The sequence below is a fragment of the Protopterus annectens genome, chromosome 5.part0, assembly GCF_019279795.1.
Source record: "Protopterus annectens isolate FY-2018-M chromosome 5.part0, PAN1.0, whole genome shotgun sequence".
In the NCBI taxonomy this organism is placed as follows: domain Eukaryota; kingdom Metazoa; phylum Chordata; order Ceratodontiformes; family Protopteridae; genus Protopterus; species Protopterus annectens.
In genome coordinates this window covers 49,362,327-49,384,200 of record NC_056735.1, presented here as the reverse complement: position 1 = coordinate 49,384,200, position 21,874 = coordinate 49,362,327, and the positions used below count along the sequence as shown (strand labels likewise).

At 35.3% G+C, this 21,874-nt stretch overlaps 1 protein-coding gene across 1 annotated transcript in view; it reads right to left on the bottom strand.

Moving 5' to 3' along the window:
* The window catches only part of PDZK1 (PDZ domain containing 1), a 550,816-nt gene that overhangs the window by 67,810 nt on the left and 461,132 nt on the right, over positions 1-21,874 (bottom strand). The window contains exon 7 of the mRNA XM_044072128.1: positions 439-636. Within this exon, the coding sequence (XP_043928063.1) occupies positions 439-636 (198 nt within the window). The remainder of the gene's footprint in view (positions 1-438; positions 637-21,874) is intronic.

Here is a 21,874-nt window from a genome sequence, read left to right as displayed (position 1 = left end):
CAGATTTGATCCCTGATAATAGTTGTGGTCATGCGGCACTGATGAAATTTGTTCCTGAATAAGGCCCATGTATTGTCATAGGTGGCCCCTGAGGCTGGCAATGAAACGTTTTTGCTGGAAACCATGCTCAAAACTAGGCTAGTCTTCTTAATGACTTATTCTGATGTGTATCATGTGGTACCTAGCAGGAAAATGTTGAGCGATTTTTTCATGCTGTTCTTTACTATTGTCTTAGCTATGTTCTTATGCTGTCAGCTTTTTATTTTCAGATACCATAACCTTAGCATCAGTTTCTTTTTGTTCTGCTAAGAAGTTGCTTTCTTTGTTTTTTTGCCCTATTCCTCTTTATAAGTAGCGCAGAGCACAGCCTAAGCAGCTTACAGTTTAATAGGTAATAATTACAGGAAAATGCTATTCTCCAGACTTTGCCAGTCTTACCTCCTTAATAAATTGCCCTAAGGTACCTCGGATAGCATTCATATGGAAACCATAACCAACAGGGCTTTTCTCAAGAAAGCAGAGTTTGGGTTTGTATTTCATTTGATCTTCTTCGGGATATGGTGGGACTTCTGTCATCACGTAGTCAGGGCTTGGTTCTTGAACTTCATTCCAGTAGACCATTGGAGAAATGCCAGCCTATGAAGAGCAAATAATTCATTTATTCAACCCACTTTAGAAAAAGGTTACCACCTACTTTTTCACAACAGAACTACAATACCAATCCTTTTTTTACTAAGTGATATTAAAAATGTATTTGTTTTTTAACTGGCATTTAAATCTTGCCTTCACTGCATACAATAAAAAGTCTATATCAAAGTAAAACCATCAGTCGTGTACATATGAAATAGATTAATACTAATACTGTCTGGTTATGATAGTGAATAAATATATGTAACTTATTATTTCTACAGTTATTTTATTATGTCATAAAATTTGAACCTGTTTTGTTAGTGCAACATTATGTCTTACACGTTATGTTATGAGTTATTCATGTAAAGAAATAACAAGTTAATTAGTTTCTAAATTGGATGTCAGTCCAGACTGTCTGTTCACATAGCTTGTTCAAATACAATTGTTTGTCAGATTCAGCAGCTACCCAAGTGTTCCTCTTAACCATGTAAATATTCAAGCCATGGCACTTTTATATAGGTAGATATCAAAATCAAATACCATGCCTTGAAATATAACATTTGTATATATCATAACATAGCACACCACATCAGGTACACATTAATTTTTACACTTTTATGTTAGTCTACACTATATGTTTCCTGTACTCCACCCCTCATCTCTTGTTTAGTAATGCTTAGCACAAGTTTACAGTCTGTTTCCAAAATGGAACAGTATGCATATTTGTTTCATAGAAATGCCAGTCTGCGAAACAGAATGTGTTATAGTCCACCCCATTGTCATAGATGGCTAAAGCTCTGTCTATGACCCAAGAGAACTGAACTTGATTAGCGGTTTGGGCACCTGCTGCAGCTCAAGCAGAGTAAGGGAGGAATAACAAGGCTAAATGTCTTTGTTTTAGGGAGGGGGTATATGCTCCGAGGCACTATTTCAGTGGTAGGACCCCAGTGTAGACTGCAGATTAAATGGATGGATGTATCTGCAAGGGGAGCAAGACCAACTGATCACTTTATCACAAAAGCTCACTGCAGGCTGACCCTGTGATTGCTAGTGAGAAGGTAGAGCTCAAATGTCATCCCCAGAGAATGAATGACCCAATCGGATCTTAGCCAGAAGGAACAAATTGGGTCAAAAGAGTAGCTGGGCGATGTAAGCTCAATATTTAGAGAAAAGATCAGTGCAAAAAAAGATGTTAAAAGATTTTCAAGATAACAGTTCTATGAACAGATATTCATGAATCAGGGGTCAAGTAGTGAAGTGAGCGGAAGCCTTCATTTATTTACCAAACAGTGTTAGTGTATTTAAGTTCAGGTGCTGTGCCACAGTGCCCAATGCCACTTCTTTTCATCATAGGATATAGTCAAATGTCATTTCACAGAATCAATTTTAAAGAATTTTCCTGTGTCGAGTTTCATTACTTATAACCAAATGTACACCCTGGTAGTGAGAGTATTATTGAGTTTCTAAGTGTCATAACCTTAATCTCTGCACTCCTAAGGTAATGTGCTTGCATGTCATGCAACTGATCACCTCCACTGGATACAGCATGGATGGCTGCACATGGGCCAATGCAAAGCCTGAAAGGCTGAAAATTCTGTGATTTATTTTCACTCACTCCTCTGATGTCCAGAGGGATTTTAACATAGAGTATCCCACATAAGTGGAACCAGGGTCTATATTAGAACACCAAACGTTCAAAATTTCGAGTGTTCTAATATCAACCCATTTTCAGCAAATGCTGAAAATATCAAAGAAACAGAAAACCAAATTTTTTCCTAGGGAAAGAATTCAGTTGTCCATTTCTGTTGCTTTGGTATTTTCAGCGCTGTGGTGGAAATTTACGGGTCGGGTTCAGATAAGTGTGCGATTGTGTGGACGTGAGGGTTAGGGCGGGTTAGGTGAGTTAGGGTTAGGATGCGAGTCAGGTAAGTGTGCGATTGTGTGGACGTGAGGGTTAGGAGGGGTAGGTGAGTTAGGGTCCAGGTGAGGTGACTGTGCGATAGTGACGGACCTTAGGGTTAGGGTTTGGGTTAAGGAAAGTGGATAGTTAGTGGTGTATGTATAGTTTAGTGTAGGATTAGGTGTTAGAGTTTAGGTGTATGTGTGTGGATTGCTGTTTGTTTGGTGTGCTTGTGTTGTGTTTATGTGTTTTGGAACAGCAAATTTTTTCCCTAGGAAAAAATTCGCTATTCTGAATGTTCAATGTTTTAAATTTTTGATTCATAGGGTTCGATATTAGAACACTCGACATTTTGAATGTTCGGTGTTCTAATATAGACCCATGGAACCATACTTCATGGATTAAATGAATAGCAATGGAGGTAAAGAAACGTTACTATGAAGAAGCAAAATGGTACTTCAAATTATGACCCAGTAATATTGTCTAAGAGGCTAGGTGAGTACTGACTTGGACCAGATATTTTTAATAGTAACTCTGACTCTAGTGAAATGTAGGATGTAGGCTCCACAAAGAACTTGTCTACAGCCTAAATTAAGTTATCTTCATTACCCACAGCATAAGACAGCCAGATAATCACTCATGAGTCATTTATAAAAAAGTACCTCTTATTGTGTGCTTACAAGCCGAAAGAGTAAACCATCCCCATGAAGATTTTTACATCATATTTGTCATATCACAGCATATCACTAAAATGCTTTCTTTCTTCCAGTTAAGGAATAGCTACCAGTATTTATTTGTATGTTTATGCATATATATTTATTTGTGGTTGATGGTGGTTGAAGGCATATTTTACTTTTTTCTTCACTGCTAAAATATTTACAGTTAGTAGCCTCCCACCAACACATTTTCCCTATTAAATCCTGAGCAACAACTGCACAAAGAAAATCTGCCTTAAATCATCAGTGTCATAGGATTATTTCAGTGTGAACATGATTGAGAAGGTATACAAAAAAAGACAGTAGAATTCTTTAATATTATTCTGCACAGATGGGAGAAATAGTTAGAATGCTCTTCATGTCTCCAAATGAGTTTATTTTATTTATTTATCCTTTGGTGACCAGATTAGTCCCACTAGTCTAGTAGCACCTTTTCTGGGGAGACCCTAGGTGGCATTTATACTATTAGAGGAAATTTGCCCAGGGCATTTGGGAAGTTTCCCCTAATCTTTTTAATAGGTGTCATGAGATCTTTTACATCCACCTGAGGTGCCTCCAACTCAAGCAGATGAGGCCTCAGTTTAACATATCATCTGAAGGACAGTACACTCAGGACTGCAGCACCCTCCTCATGCTGCACTGCAGTGTCAGTAATCAATCTGCCTGGTCTGGGAATAGAACCCACAGCCCTCACCACCAAAGGCAAGTATGCTACCTGTTGTGCACTGACACTGTGTTTACCATTGACACTTGTAGTTACAAGGTATACCAAGAGGACTGTAATTTGGCAGAATATATAACTGTGCAGCAAACCGAACAGTATTGAAAACATGGCATGAATAAACAAACACAGCACTGTTTAAAATATCATGGCTGCTCACTGGCATATCTCACTGGCATATCAGCAGACGGCACAATAATACAGACATTGTCACCTCATCTTACAATATGGTCACAGATTATCTGAGAAAGAAATATTTTTTCTCCAGAATATATTTTAAAGAAACATTTATTTCACACGTATAGAGGATTAACTTTTATAGACCGGATCAAGCATTTTCAGAAACATGTACTTTTTTCTAGTATACTTTTTTGTAATCATAGTTATTTCTGTCATTTAGATGTAACCCTATAAGAGATTACAAATCTTTCATTTTAAACTTTTTAAAATGTCCACATCAGTATATATTTTTAAATCTGGCCCCAAGTGTCTTCTCCCTCTTTACTATCTGAAAAGCTAATAAAGTCTATAACTGAACAGGATGAATGTCAAATGTCTAAGAAGGCTATGTCAAATTAGTAAAAATTGGCTTTAGTCAAACATTTGGAGAAAGAGATACAACAGCAAAATAATAAAAAAAACATATGTAAGAGGATGCAAACGGAAGATCATAGATTTTTAATAAATGCAATGAAGGCAGAAAATACAGTTCAGATGGAGGTCAAAGGGTAAACAAAAAGTCAAATTTTAGTAAAAAAGACAAAAAATTGCTATTTGCAGACATTTATATATATTCTCTTATCAGATAGATGGCTGATAATTTAGGAATAGGCTTATGTGTCATAAGTACAAACAAGTGAGATTAGTTTGAAATCATTTCACAATTCATGTTTCACAAATTATACAACAGTGCAACAATTTGGAGACACTATGAAGAATTCTTTAAAATAAGTATTTTTTGTTCCTTAAAATAAGTACTTTACAGACAATATTGATTATTCTAGTATGATGAATATGGAACGTGAAAGTGAAACTTGTGTAGTGGAAATAATAACAGAAAAAAGGAGATATACGATAACCTATAAAAATATCCAACCTGTAATATTGATATATTAAAGAAAACATAATCTAAACAGATATAACAGCTTAGGAAGAAGAATCCTAAAGAAGTATAAGGAGAATCTGTTGAGTAAGCTAAGACTGGTGTGACAAAAAAAAATCCCAGAGGGCATCGGGTCATGTTAATGATTGATGTCTTTACCTCACAGATACAAGGTAGAGGGTATGATTCTGATCTCTGGTTATTCGTTAGGCTTTAAATAGTCCATAGACTGATAGCCTAACATTTACCTATAAACAGAGAAAATAATGTTTTAACCAAAATTGTTTGATCTTCACTGAAACAACAGAAAGAGTTTCAGATAACATCAGCTTGCATCCTACGGTAGCGTTGTCGCCTCACAGTAAGACGTTGTCATGTTCGATTCTCAGCTAAAGCGTCTTCTGTGTGGAGACATGCGTAAATGGGCATACCTTCGTTGAAGGTTGTGCATCAGGGCTGGTAACCTGGTACGTAAAAATCTGCTGCCAATCATTAGCGGACCGGAGTTCTGCTGTGGCGACCCCTAACCGGGAAAAGCCAAAAGATACAACAACATCAGCTTGCATCCAAAATGGTATACAGAATAAATCTGTAAATAATATATAAAATGTCTTGTGTGTGTGTTTTTTTTGTTTTACTTTTTTATTTTATTAATTTGTTACCTTATCCATCTCAGTAGGTATCAGTACTTCTTACAGGGGCGATGCAGGAGCACCCTCTGGTTTAAGTGCTCTTCCTCAGTCATGCAGTAGGCAAACAGAGGTTGAGGGGATCTGAACCTGGACTATAGAATGAAGCCTGTTAGCAGCTCATAGCTTTAATCATGTGCTCTAAACTGTCAGAAAAATGTCAATAAACAAATACTGTGGTATGAGTAATTATACAATAAGAAATTACTACAGCATTACTGATACAATATGCAAAGCCTCAGTAGAGCTGGCTAAATATCTCATGTAACTGTATTTATTAATTAATGTATTCATTACTTCATTTAGTTATTATCTACTTTTGTAGACCAGGTTAGTACTGCTAAGTATGTGTCTTATTTTTAGGGTAGGTCAAGTTAGTATTTATTCAAACGGGATATTTGGCCAAGGTACCTGTTTAAACAAAGTCAAACACATTATAGCATATCCCCTGAATATGCTGCTTAATAAATTATGTCAAAGTGGAAGCTGCCCTAAATCAAAAAACATGCCTAGACGGCCTGTATCTATAAAGGCAGACTTAAGTCAGAGTCAGCTGTCTGCAGCTCAATAAGCCTAAGTATATCTTGAGCAAGTACTGGAAAGGATAGCAGCGATTGTTAGTTGCTAAACACAAGAATTAGTCTTATCAGGTCAAGATCAAGACAGGTTTTTAAAAGTAGCTTGAGTTCATTGAACAATTCTTGAATCATTCTTTGATTATGTGTTGTCAACAATCACTCAGGGTTTACCATTTTGTTTTTTATATCTGGAGCTAGAAAGCTCTTTGATATGATACCATTCCCTGATATATCCATTTTATCCTCTTCAAGGATGCTGAAGGAGTAAAAGCCTATCCTGGCAAACAATCGGCATAAAGCAAAACAAACCCTGGATGTCATTCCTCTGCACATATTTCCTAACTTTTTTCTCAAGAGTTGTGAACAAAGCCAGTAGTAAAGGGGGAACAAAGGGCCAAAATTAGGAGCAATTTTTAAATATTACTCTTAATTCATTTAAAAAGTTAATAGAACAACGGGTTTACATCTGCATGAATTTTCTGAAGAATAAGGAAGTATAAAACTTTAATGATGGTATTACTGACTGGCTGTAAACCTCAGTGATTTCCCAGAAAATCAAAATTTTTATAAGGGTGCAAGAAAAGAAGTTATTAGTCAAATCAGGGATGATCTACAAAATGAAGGACAATTAAAATGTATACCTCTACACCCTTTAAATAACTGCTTTGATCATTTAATCCTTAGCAGACAAAAATATGATGGAACATTCTGCAATAAGCCTAAATGGTCCAGTTATAAAATGAAGAAATTATTGAAAAAAATAAAAGACCCTACAACACCTTTAAACTTTTCCAAATCCAGTGCAATGAGGATAAGATTAACTCCATGTGAAAACAACTCTTCATACCAGTCAAATTAAGTAAGGCTTCATTCAAGGTAAAATTTGCCATGAACAAGGTAATAATAATAAGAGGTTTAACAACCATATCTAAAAACTGAAGAGAAAGATGCAGGAATGTAATGCTCTAGAGCAAAATGATATCCCAATAACAAGGCCAACAAATATAGCTATTGTATTTATTTATTTGCATTTGACAGCTTGTAATCCTACTGGCTTATTTTCAGGCTCGGACCAGAAATACTGGAAATTATTGAATAAATCAAAATACCACCTGTATAATGATAACACTGTCTGGTAGACTTTACACACAATGATACAATTACACAGCAGTCATTTTATAACTATCTAATTTTCAGATAAAATGTTTGTGTCTTTTGGCTTTTCCTGGTTAGGGGTCACCACAGCAGAACTCCGGTCCGCTAATGATTGGTAGTGGATTTTTACGTACCGGGTTACCAGCCCTGATGCACAACCTTCAACAAAGGCACACCCCATTCACGTATGCCTCCACACAGAAGACGCTCTAGCTGAGAATCAAACAGGACAACGTCTTGCTATGAGGCGACATTGCTACCGCAGCACCACCACGGCTACATTTGTAAACAGCTGTTATTGTAATACATGCTACTGCATCATTTTCATTTGTTAATTATAATTTCCACTTATTTTCATTAGGGGTAATATACAATTATCGACCATGGGATGAGTAAGCCCAATCTCTAACCGAATGGGATAAGCTAATTTGAGCGGAAAAAGGGAAATTGGCTGGATTTAAAGTGGCCTGCAAGTGCAGCTAGCATAGTACTTACCTATGAGTTCTTGAACCAAGATGAGGAAAAGGGGGAGTGGGTATGAATGTTTAGGGGGCAGTGAGGGAATGGGAGCAAGTGGAATGACTGAAATGTTAGTCAGTACGAGCGGACATATGACACGTGACAAGGAATACAAGATATCCATGGCTTATACTGGCGGGTGGAATGACTGAAATGTGAGTCAGTAGGAACAGTGGTATCATAAGTGGCAATAAATACAAGATATTTATGACTTATGTTGTGGATGGTAATCAGAGGAAATTTAAAGCTACTAAGGGGAATCCCAGTATTCGTCCTCCCTGTAACACTATCTCACACAAAATTACATCCAAAATGGTCACATCTGCTCTCAGTAAGCTCATTAACAGCAGTTCCACATGACAAAATCAGATACCAAGAACTTATTATAACAGTAGATATCCTAGTGATCACTGTTGCAGTATTTCAAACAGTTGGATTATCTCATCAGGTAACAGGGATGTTTGGCTGGGGTACCAAAGCCAAAAACGTCCTTAGAGCCACAGTGACATAAACCCACAGGCTTAAGCATACATAAGTGGATGTATGTATAAGTGTAAAACCTTAGAATATAGCCGAGCTGGTAAGCCTGTAGACATCTGAAGAACTAGAGTAACTGGTCAGCTGAGAGGGGAGAAGACAAAAAATGTCTCCCCCTCAATCCCCAATAAGAGGAAGGCAAAGACTAAATGGAGAAGGTAGGCTGGGAAAGAATACTGGAACAGTGGTCAGTAGGACATCTACTGCTATGGTAAGTCCTTACACAACTGTGCTATGTCCTTCCTTACATCACTGTTGCACTGATGATGGATGATTCCCAAACTTTTAAGAATTGTAAAGGGTGGCTGGATGAGACATGGGAAAGCTGTCAAGCTATCCAGAGAGGACTGTTCTGGTGAAGCTAGCAATGGATTTAGAAAAAGTGTTTACTCTGTAGTGTTTAGCAAAAAGAAAGATAATCACTACAAATATATTCCAAACCCCAAGATGTCACCAATAAGTGAATCGAAAGACTCTGTGCTTGTAAAAGATTTTATTACATAAAAAACAAAGAAACGTTAAGTGCGTTCACCCATCACAATGTAGTCTGATATGCTCATAAAGTATGATTCTTATTACAAGGCATCACGTGAATATTGTATATGAATTGCCTTTATTATACACATTGTAAGATGATAATTGTTTTTATTTTTTTATACAATTGTGCTTTTTTAAGCATATACATTTTTAATCATCGATATTTTATTATGATAGATCGGATTTATTTATGCATATTTTTGCATGTCAATGTTTTATGAATTTTTAAGAGGAGAAATATGATGTAGTAACATATACATTAATTTTTATATATTTAGACCAATGTGTGTAAGCTTAGTAGCAAATACAAGTGGTTATATTGTTACATATGCGTAACAAGAATAGCATGTGTATGTTGCTTTAAAGAAAAAAAGGTTGGAGCCAACTTTTAAATTTAATCATTAGTGTTCTCAATTACAATGTTCTGAAGAAGCCTACATTGTGATGGGTGAAAGCACTTAACGTTTCTTTGTTTTTTATGTAATAAAATAATTTACAAGCACAGAGCTTTTCGGTTTACTTATTGGTGACATCTTGGCGTTTGGAATAACTCTGTAGTGTTTGGTATAAGTATGCACTGAGGACCAAGTAGCTGCTTCTAGGATAGTTCTTGAGTCTATCCACTTGTGTAAAGCTTCAGATGAAACTACTGTGATTTCCCTAGTGAGGGTAGAGTTTTGTCATTGTGAGTGTAACAAAAGGAGATGGATTTAGAAATCCACTTAGCAATAATTTGGTTAGAAACTGGGCTACCTAGTTTGATTTCATGGAAAGAAACAAACAACTGGTCAGACTTGCAGATAGCCTTAGTTTTGCACAAGTAAAATCTGAGCTACCTATACACATCCAGTGAGTGCATGATTCTTTCTCCCTTATTTCGTGAGTTAGGAAAGAAGGTTGGAAGATAGATGGACTGCCTGAGGGATAGTTCAATTACTATTTTAAGCATAAAGGTGGGACAGGCTCTCAAAGACACTTTGATCTTATGAAAAATAAGGAAGAGAGGGGATGTAATTTCTGAGACTGATCTAGCAGAGGTAAGGAGTACTAGGGCTAAGGTCTTCCAAGTGCAGAATTTGAGAGAAGCAGAGGCTGATGGTTCAAAAAGAGGAAGAGTGGGTTGAGACCCCGATTAGGTGGGATAGCTTTCTTAGTAGGCTTTAGGTGAAGTACACATTTCAGAAGCTGTTTTACCTCTGGATAGGAGAGGAAGATGAAGAGGAGGAGTATGCCAGTCAGCTTTTAAAAGCCCACAAAAAAAAAGACAGGACAGTTGGAGGACTCGCTTGTATAGGGTCCAGTTTATAAGCAGAAATCTTCAGGCACTTTATAAAATCTATCAGGACTTCTAGGGGCTGGTGGCTGAGAGTCAGGAGCAGTGGAGATGGATGCAGGGGCATCAAGGAAGGCCTCCAGGATAGGTGACACAGAAGCAGGAGTAGGGGTGCCCAGCCCTAAAAAATTATATCTTTTTTGCACATCAGAAATCTGTTTTAATTTCCATTGAGAATCTTTTATCATGTTAGAGATGTTTTTTTCCCAAATAAAGCTTCTTCAACAGGGGAGTCAGGAGAAAGTGAATCTTCATCATCAGAAGCTAGCAAATCTGAAATTGGATCTGATAAGAGTAGGCCAGGGTGCTCACATTAGAATCCGAGTCATCCACAAATGATTATTAATTTATTTATTTATTTTATTTTCATTTGTTTATCATGAAAGACTGACTGGGCAAATAAACCCCCTTTCAGCAGAGGCCGGGCTCAAAAGCTCCCCAAGAAATAATAACTGCAGTACATATATAACATAAAAATAAGCAGGTAACATTTAACAGCATTGCATACAAAGCCCAGAAGGAACTATTTACAGTAGTACTATACAATATGCAGAATGATGATTCTATAATGCCTTTTGTGAGGTGCGGATAATGCAAAAGATGATGGCTTAAGTGCCATTATGGCTTTAAAAACGCCCTGAGAAATATCCATCAGCTCATTTTCCTTGGATATCAGAGGAAAGGAAATATTTTTCTTTTTCTGCATTTTCTTTTTAGGTGTGATGTCTGTTTTCACCAGACGTGGTGGTTCTGTTCCTTGACATTCCTAGATAAGAGACCCTGGTATTTTCCCCTGTAACTAAAATTTGCAGGATACCTTATGGGTCATTCAGAAATGATTATACAAGGTTCCCGCTTCTCAACAATGTTGGTAGCATCAGTCATTCTGGAACCCAAGGCAGCATACTGGTCTCTGACGGGATTGCAGTAATGTGCATCTGAGATGGCATTAGGCATACTGCTCGTTCCAAGACCTTAACAGGTACCTCCCAGTCTGACTGGACAGGCATAATATCAGACCTAGGCCTCTTATCTTTCTTCTTTGGGATAGGTGGCACATCAGGGATGGAAGGGTTTACTAGCTTATCTTGGTTGAGGCACTTAAGGCACTAGGTTTCCAACTACATATTGAGAGAAGCTGTGTCTGTAAGGTTTTAGGTACAAAGGACTGGCAAATCATACAACTCTGATAGCCATACCAAACACCTAAACAGAAGAGGCACTGGGAGTGGAGATCCTTTGAGGGAATCTCCCTTCCACAGTTGCACTTTCCTCTCCTATCTGAAATCTAATGGAGTAACAAAAGGAAAGTTCCCCAATAGTGCACTTATCTGAACCAGTGAAGGTTAATGGTACCAGCTACAGTGCATAGAACATACAGATGGGTATGAGACCTGCATTTGGACTGGCAACAAGCTAGTAGAGGTTTTATGCTCATATGTCCACTTATATGCCCTTACATCAGGGGGCTTAGGCCATATGTTGTACATATGTCTTTATGGAAGGTTTTAACTTTGGTACCCTGACAGAACATCCACATTATATGGCTAGATAACCCAACAGTTTGGAATAGTGCAATAGTGATCTAAGGAAAGTCATCTTAATATACACAATCAGAAATAGCCTAATATAACCCCTAATTCATATGTTTAATGCAGTATTAAAAATTATTTGTGTCTCTGCTATCTGCATGCAGGCAAATGTGCTTCCAATCCATAAGGGAGGCCCTTCTATAAACCCCTGTAATTGCAGACCAGTCAGCCTCACAAGCATATTGTGCAAGGTGATGAAGGGATTCATGATTCAGGGAGACACAGAAAATGTCTTTCTCTATGGCATAACCCAGTATAGTTCTGCCAAAGGTAGATTTTGCATACTCAACCTCATAATTTTTTGAGTGTGAAACTCTCACCCTGGAAGAAGGTTTATCTGTTGATGCAGCTAACCTTGATCTGGCTAATGCATTTGAACTACACTTCATAACAAATTCATATATAACCTAAAAGACGTCATGGTGAATGAATTGCTAATATATTGGATCTACAACTTGTTAGATGGTTGTGTACAACACGTAAGAACAGGAAGATTGCTTTCTTCACAAGCCCCTACCACCACTGAACCCCTCAAGGCTCTGTCCTGGGTCTATTTCATTTTGCTGTCTGCTTATTAGATACTCAACAGTAAAGGAAAACTCTGACTCTTGTCTGTGGATTGAACATAGGATCCCCCTCCCCCCATTATGTGTGGTTGTCACTGTCACCACTCCAACAAGGTGTCCGTTGACAGGTTCCTAGTTTCCCCCAAGAGCAGTTTGATCTTTCAACAAGGAAACCACCCTGAAGGTGATTTTTAAACAAACACATAACCAGTTTTAGGTAACAGTGAACCCTGTGGGTGTTGGGGGCCCTTGTCCTTGGGAGCCTCCCAACAATAGCAAGTCTTCTTTTTTTTGATATTTTGTTATGTTGTCAAACTAACAAAAGCTGGTACAGCAGCCTTGTATACTAAATAAACCAGGTGAATAATTCACAATAACTCCTAGGGTGAAGAAGCCTAAAGATTGGGCACCAGGTGAATAATAATAACTCGTAGGGTGAAGAAGCCTAAGGATTGGGCACCAGGTGAATAATAATAACTCTTAGGGTGAAGAAGCCTAAAGATTGAGCTTTGCTTCTTCTACTTTAAAATATAAAGATATCTCTGATTGTAGTGATTGTGTTTTGTCAAGCAACAGACTTCATAATTTTGATAAATATTTTACCACTGTAGACTGCCCTTGACTTAGTTAAATCCTGCTTGAGGGGGTTATCTCTATTAAAACTAACATCATAGCTGGCTTTAGGCATCTCTGATACCTATGGCTGTGGGGGCCCCCATAATCATCTTTGACTGGTTGGGGGAAAATTAAGAGAGAAAAAGTTAATTTAGTCTTAGATTATGTGCATTACCATAAGCAGGGTTGTGATATGACACTGTTAGGGTAAAGCTGGTAAGCAGTGAATGAATATGAGTGAGCCAACTGCTAGCGATCAGCATCCCAGAGTAACCAATCTCAGTACTTATCTTGGATTTTAAAAACAGCAGATTGTCCTGATTTTCATAATGTTTTCTCTTTCGGGGAGTTTTATAAATACTGGCAGGACACCAAATACTATAACTCTCAACTTCTTAGGTAAAGAATTCTGGGCAAAACCAAAAATAATGGCGGAATAAATGCTCAAAATCAGAAACACTTTTTAAATATTACTTTAATTCACTTAAAAATTTATAGAACTACATGCTTCGCACCGTCATGCATTTTTTTAAACAATAAGAAGTGTGAAACATTAATGTCGGGCATTATTGACTGCCTGTAATCCTGAATGATATTACTAAGAAATTAAAATTTTTCAAGGGACAGGGCAGAAATATGAGGCAAAATCAGGGACATTCTGTGAAATTAGGGACAGTGACAGGTTTGCATTATTCCACAATAAGATGACTAAGTGATTTACCTGTGCTGTTGTTTGATGACTACTAAACAACCGTCACTAATCCTTTGTGACAGTACTAGTGTCACACAGCATATTGCTACTTGCTGAAATCAGGTTAAAACTAGTATTGGTATGGCTTATACTTGTGTGTGTGTGTGTGTGTGTGTAAGGAAGACTGCAGTGTAAGAGTAATGGACTGGCCCTAATTGTTTTCATTTTCTATCTTAAACATCATTGGCATTGCCATTATGCTTGTATGTGGGGGTGGACCATCACTGCAGTACATTTAAGAGTAACAGGTTGGCCACAATTTCTTGGACTTGCCATCACAAACATAAGCCTTACACTGGAAAGGCCACAGAAATATCTCACAAAGAGAATCCATGGCCTCCAACAACTGTCCTATGTGGACAGGCTCAAATCACTATCACTCTACTCGGTATCATATAGATTGCTCAAAGGTGATCTGTGTCTCACCTACAAGGCAATCTCGGACCCTGCCCTACTAGAGATGCTCCATATACGTAAATCTAACTCCTCACCCACAACCTGCTCAAAAGGCCTGAATCTAATATGTGACATCAACAAAACCTGCTGGAGAGACAGGTTTGTCTCCCAGAGGCTGCCCCATTTCTGGAATAGACTTCCCATACACTTCAAACAGAGTATGTCACTGACCCTTTTCAAGTGCAACCTTGAGGTTTCTTCTTAGGGGATATACTCTTGGCTAGGCTTGTAAGGGCTCCGGATCCATTAGCCCGGTACCCTGTTATGATCCTATGATCCTATGATAGATAGGTGCCTGTCTATAGTGCTTTAGCATAAAAATGGATGTGTAAGAACACAACTGTTTATACACAGTGGTGTGGCGAGTAACACTACCATTGCACTGTGCTTTTCTCTGGTTGAGTTCTTGGCTATGGACTTTTCTCTTTGGAGTCTATATGCCTTTTACGGTCTCTGTGTGTCGACCCATGTGTTCCAGCTTCTTCCAGCACCACAAAGACATGCATTAGGTCAATTGGCATTCCTCCAGTTTCCCTAAAGGTGAATATGCAGATCATGCACGCGTGCATATGTGTGTGTGTGTGTGTGTGTGTGTGTGTGTGTGTGTGTGTGTGTGTGTGTGTGTGTGCGTGTATGTGTGTGTGTGTGTGTGTGTGTGTGTGTGTGTGTGCGCTCGCGTGTGTACATGTGCGTGTGTGTGTCTGTGTGTGTGTATGTGTGCGTACATGTGTGTGTGTGTGTGTGTGTGTGTGTGTGTGTGTGTGTGTGTGTGTGTGTGTGTGTGTGTGTGTGTGTGTGTGTGTGTGTGTGTGTGTGTGTGTGTGTGCGTGCATGCATGTGTGAGTGTAAAAAATATCACTTAATTTTATGTGTGAACACACAAAATAATGCTGGGTGCATACATAATTCTTCTGAGTAGCAGTAAACATGCATCTAAAAGTAATTATTTTCAAATATAAGGTATAAAATACATCACAGAACATTCAGATACTTAGAGCTTCTAGAGGTCTGGTGGCTCCCTCTCCCCAGACTGTGTAAATGGATTTTAACATGGACTTAGTTGTGCATTCAGACCCACCCATTCTAAAACCTGCCCTGTACAAAGGTGTATATAGAAGGTTGATGTATTTTTTTTTTTTTTTTGTTATAAACATTTTTATTGATAAGATTATTATGACAAACACATTTATAAAGAAAAAAATTAACTTTTATAATAGATAAAAAACAGAATGTAATTGAATAAAAACAAATCAAGAAAAACTATTTACAGCAATGTTCACTATATTACAGATCAATGTCATAAATAAGTTAAGCTGACTATTTCTCAAATAATTCATGTATATTTTTCCATTGATTATAAGAAGTTGTATCTCTAGTAGATCTAAGTTTTATAGTTAACATTTCTAACTTAGATATTTCCAAGAGAAGATCTTTAAATTCTTGTAATGAAGGTATACGTGGAGATTTCCAATTATTTGTAATTGTTTTTCTGGCAATGGATAAAATAGACCAAATAATAGAATATTTGTTTTTTAATACATTCTGGAACTGGTGTATTAAAAATAGACAAGTAATTTAATGAGTAGGAAATTAGCCGTAAAGATTGCTTGTAAAAAAATATTACCTTCTTCCCAAAAGTTCTTTAAAAGTAAGCAATCATAAAATATATGAGACCAATCTGCATTCATTACAATATTACATCTCCAGCATGCAACATTTTTTTTGTTATTATACTCATGTTATAGGGAGTGAGAAATGATTTGTGTAGAAATCTCCAGGTGAAAATTCTCCATTTAAGTGAAGAAGTAGTTTTACTAGCTGATGTAAGAATATTAGTCTTATCTGTCTCTAAAGGAGAATAATTATTAATAACAGAAAAAGATTTCCAATAATTTTCTGTGTGTGTATCCAAATCAGATTTAATTGCCGTATAAATAAATGACAATCTGTTTTTGACTGGTAGATTATGTTGTGAGAATAAAATCAAATATTTAATAAGTTTAGGTATTGATTTTTTGATAATTAAAGGAATTAAATCGAGTTTGTCCAAAATGTATTTTCTAGCTTCTTGCAGATCTAGCCATAATAGTGTATCAATGTTGTATTCATCCATAAGTATGTTAATAGCTCTCAGTTCATTATTATTCATCATTTGATACCAGAATATTAAATGTTTTTCTTTAAATAGAGACATTTTGGAACAATCTGTAGAGAATATGATTCCTTGTGTATGAGCAATGGGGAAAATGAGGAACAACCATTTTTTATATTCTTTAAACCTTAATATAAAATTTTTTAAATATTTTAAAATTAGATTTATATAACTAGATTTAAATGATTGTGAGGAATAGTTAGTACGATAACCTTTTAAATTCCATATGAATGAATTTTTTATAAAAGTTCATAGTTGAACACTGTCATTGTTTTTTGGGTTTTGAGATAAAGTTATTATTATCTCTTTCCTTTTAGCTGAATATTCCTCATCTATAAGATACGAGATTGTTTTTATCACTGAAGAAATTAAATACATTTCTAAGTCTGGTAAGGCTATACCTCCATTTCCACATCTATGGGTATGGTAGGTTAAAGCTATCCTAGGTCTAATGGGATGCCATAAGAATTTTTTGATCATTGTATTAAACTTTTTAATTATTATATAGGGAGGATGTATAGAAATAGATTGTATTATATATGATAATTTAGGGAGTAATATCATCTTAATAATTCAAAGTTTTTCATCCATTTAAAATATAATTTTGTTCCATTTATTTACTAAATATTCAATATTAATTAAGCTTTTATTGTAATTTATTCACAGTATATCTTTAATATTAGTGGTGATAAATATTCCTAAATATGTTATTTGATTAGACTGGGTTATAATTTTTTTGTATTCATCCTGTATATCATGACTTTTAAGCCAATTAAAAGAATTTTTGTTTTGTTGTTATTAAAGAAAAGGCCTGACTTTTTTTTAAATAAATCTATATTTTGAAATAGTTCTTGTAGTGTTAGATTATTATTCCCAAGAGTAATTAATATATCATCTGCAAATAATTGGATTTTGGATGTTTCACTGGGCCCTATGCTATAACCATGTATATTTTTATTGTCTCTTATTAGATTTGCCAATGGTCCCGTAATTAATGTGAACAAAAGAGGAGATAAAGGGCACCCTTGTTTTGTACCTTTAACAATAGGTATATTAGAGAACACATTTGAGCCAATTTTAATATATGCTTGAGTTGTTGTTGTCTTTTGGCTTTTCCTGGTTAGGGGTCGCCACAGCAGAACTCCGGTCCGCTAATGATTGGCAATAGATTTTCATGAACGCCGAGGTGCCAGGTCGACATTCAACCTTCAATGAAGGCGCGCCCATTTACGCATGTCTTTCGAATGCCCACCCAACCGCTGGGAGGTCATGCAGACTCCACACAGAAGGCACTCGCCACACTCCAGCCGAGAATCGAACGGGAGAACCTCTTGCTGTGAGGCAACAATGCTGCTTGAGTACCACTATATAATTGAGCGATTAAATTAACAAATTTATTACAGAAATTTAGTTCTTCAAGTAAAATGAATAAATATTCCCAATTAATAGAGTCAAATGCACAGTGTATATCTAGGGTAACTAGAGTTAGTTTACTTCTACAATGTTTTACTGATTCAAGTAATGTAATAATTCTTTTAACATTATCATAAGATGTTCTATTTATTATAAAACCTGTTTGGCCCTCATGAACTAAGTTAGGTAAAAATTGTTTAAGTCTATCTGCATAAATGGACATAAACATTTTATAATCTGAGTTTAATAGGGATATGGGTCTATATGATGAACATTTAGTAGGGTCTTTAGCGGGTTTCTAAATGGGACAAATAAAAGTATATTTCCAAGAAGTAGGGACTATATTTTTGTCTTGAATTATGTTAAAAACTGTGTGTAACAATGTGAGTGCTTTAGAAGGTAAAATCTTATAAATTTCAGAAATAATTAAATTGTTACCAGGAGCCTTATTATGTTTAAGCTTAGTTATTTGATTTTGAATATCATTAAAGGATATCTGTATATCAATAACACTTATTTGTTCATCTGATAACCTTTTCTTTGTATTTTTATTAATAAATGATTTTATGTCCTTTTTGACATTAATTAGATTTCCTTTATTCTCTTATTGTCTAGATTTTTTAAAATATCAAGTTTCAGTTTGTCTAATTTTGTTTGTATTTCTTGTAATAGCTTAGCCCATAAAATTCTTTTCTTTTTATACCAATCAATAATTCTGCCATATAAATATGATTTTAAGGCATCCCATATATATATATATATATATATATATATATATATATATATATGGATTCACTTTATAACCTCGAAATACTGAAATATCGAATTTCAGTATCTCGAGACTATAAAACCGAATCCACAAAACACCGACACAAAAAAAACGTGAAATTCACAACACCGAAAAAACCGCACACACTATACCACACATACACCACAACACCCACATCACAACATAAACAAAACTACACACATACACAACTCATACACACATAATCAGGGGGGAAAGCCCCCCTGCACCCCATGTGGGGGGCTGCGTCCCCCACACCCCCTTACTTATATATACTAACTCCGAGATCGCACAAACACAAAACAAAAGCCAACTCACACACGCACATTCTCCGACCCCTCACACACACATCAAACACATCAGCACATTCACACACTCTCTAACACCCACTCAAAACCCTTAGAAAACACTTACCTGACATAACATCTACACCCACACATTGCACCGCTCACCATCAAAACACAATCCCGGACATTACGCAGCGTAAAGTCATAACCGCGAATTTGACATATATTCGAGTTCATGATTATGACCTTTCACTATTTTTAACATTCGGCTTTATAGTCTCGAGATACTGAAATTCGACATTTCAGTAATTCGAGGTTATAAAGTGTTTCCATATATAGATATATTATATATATATATATATATATATATATATATATATATATATATATATATATATATCAGGTGATTCTTCTGTGCTATTAAGCTCAATAAAATTTTGAACTTCATTAGATAAAAAACTATTAAAATCATTTAATTTTGTAATATAGGCTGGAATTCTCTTTATCTGGACATTGATACTAGAATAAACAAATAGATCAAATGTTAAGGAATTATGGTCTGACAGTGGACACAAAATCACATTAGCATTAGTTAAAGTGTCTGTTAAGTTGTTAGATATTAAAACTTTATCAATTCTTGAATATGTTTTGTGTCTATGTGAATAAAATGTATAAGGTAATGAGTTAGCATCTGCATAATTATTAATATCTTTCAACAATAACATGTCAGAGAACTCTTTTAATAGCCTAGCTGTCACTGAAAATGTTCTCTAACTATTAGAGCTAGAATCTTTTTTATCAAGAATACAATTAAAATCACCAGCTAATATGACATTGCCTTTAGAAAATTGTATAATATGATCCATATGCTATTTTACTGTATTTACACCAATAGCAGGTATCCAATACATATTAACTAATATAAAATTTTTATTACTAAACTCTATAATAATTAATGATATCATCCCTGTGTTATCTTTATATGTATCTATTATTCTTAGTAAAGGTAAAGTATTTCTCTGAAGTATTGCGACACATCTTTTTTTTTGATAGTGCTCAGAGCTAACCAAAATTTTATAAAGTTTAGTATCCAACTTGGATATGTAATTAGTTAATAAATGTGTTTCTTGTAGAAATACTAACTGTGAACTATGTAATTTAAGATATTTATTTAAAGATCTTCTCTTGTTTGGATTATTTAAACCGTTGAGATTGATAGAAATGCATTTCGAAGATGTCATGAAATGTTTAGTTTGTTTAATAAAGTATGCTGACCCTTAACCTTTTTTCTCCTTTCATTATAGTGGAATGTTATATTATCAAAAGGGATAGTATTTATAATTGTACATGAATTACATATTACAGCTTTAGATATTAGTACTTTCAAATTAAATTCAGTTATATAAGAGATAGTGAACATTTAAAAAACTATTACCAAAAAACATAACATAAATTTATAATAAAATAGCCCCCCCAAAACCCATCTGTAGTTAAAAGCTCCTAATTTGAGTGACATCAGTCACTCAAATTATCCACCTAACTAGTAACAGCAATCTATTAGCTACTGTCTAAGTGCTTATTCTTTGTAATTTATTAACTAATATGGCTTTAACTAATTATACTCAAACTTCTATGTATTTGTTAAAAGCATTTTATAAAACCCATAATATTTAAGAATCTTTAAATAAATTCAATTAGAACATCAAAATAGTTATAACTGGAATAAAATGTCTTTAATCAACATTCAAAAAACTCTGCTTTTGAGTATCAAATATGTCATAAACCATTTATCTTCAGTGTGTAAAAGAACTTCTATATCAAAACATCTAATGAAATAATAGACTCATTTGATTAATAAAACGATTTTCAGTAAAGTAAAGTTTATATTAAGATATATATCTGTTAATTTATTTAGAATTAAATTTCACATATTCTAATGAAACCCAACCTTCCAATATAGTGTTTTAAGTTGCAATCAACTGATAATATACTTGTGTACATTAATGTTGTAAAAGATTATCATTCTCAATTTCCCTCTTTTTTTCTCCTCCTCCCACTACCATTTTAATATTCCCATGTGAGAAATAAATCAATATTCCCAATTTCTAATGATGTAAATGAACTTATAATAAAATGATAATATAGTTAACTTCTAGTTGTTTGTAAGCTTGCATGATAAGATTCTAATATCCCTTTTTCTAGTGTTACATTTATTGGTGTTAATTAATTGACAGACTTGCAATTTCTCTAATTAATATATGTTTTCAAAACAGTGATAATAGAAGACCAGATTATGAGAAAATTATTGTCCTTATATAATTGAGTTTGTATGTTACTATCTACACGGTGTATACCAATAGATTCCCTTTAGATATCAACTTATGTGTATTTGTGTGTTATAAATAGGCTAAGAAATGGCAATGTGCTGATGTTTCAAATGTATCTATATCAGAATGAATCTTGTGTAAACTGAACTGCTAACGAGATTAAGCTCGTATGCAAAGCAGAGAAGTGAAGTTCAAGGTACTATGTGAAAGCATCTAATGTGTAATTCATATCAAAACCAGAGCATTCGCATGTTAGAAAACCTTTGAAGCTGCATCGAGCTATGGTGGGACCATAGCGAATAAACTGCTTATGCATGTTTTCTTATTCTGGTGTCTTAATATTAATTTTCATTATTATGTCCTAGTTGAGTATATAACTTGTGCCATTGTACACATATTTTTATGTTATTGTGCAAGCAGTGCATAGGAGAAGTCTGCATAGCTATTTAAACAAATATAAAGCTCTTAAGACAGTCTGTAAAATTAAAAGTCATTTCTAAAATTATATGCT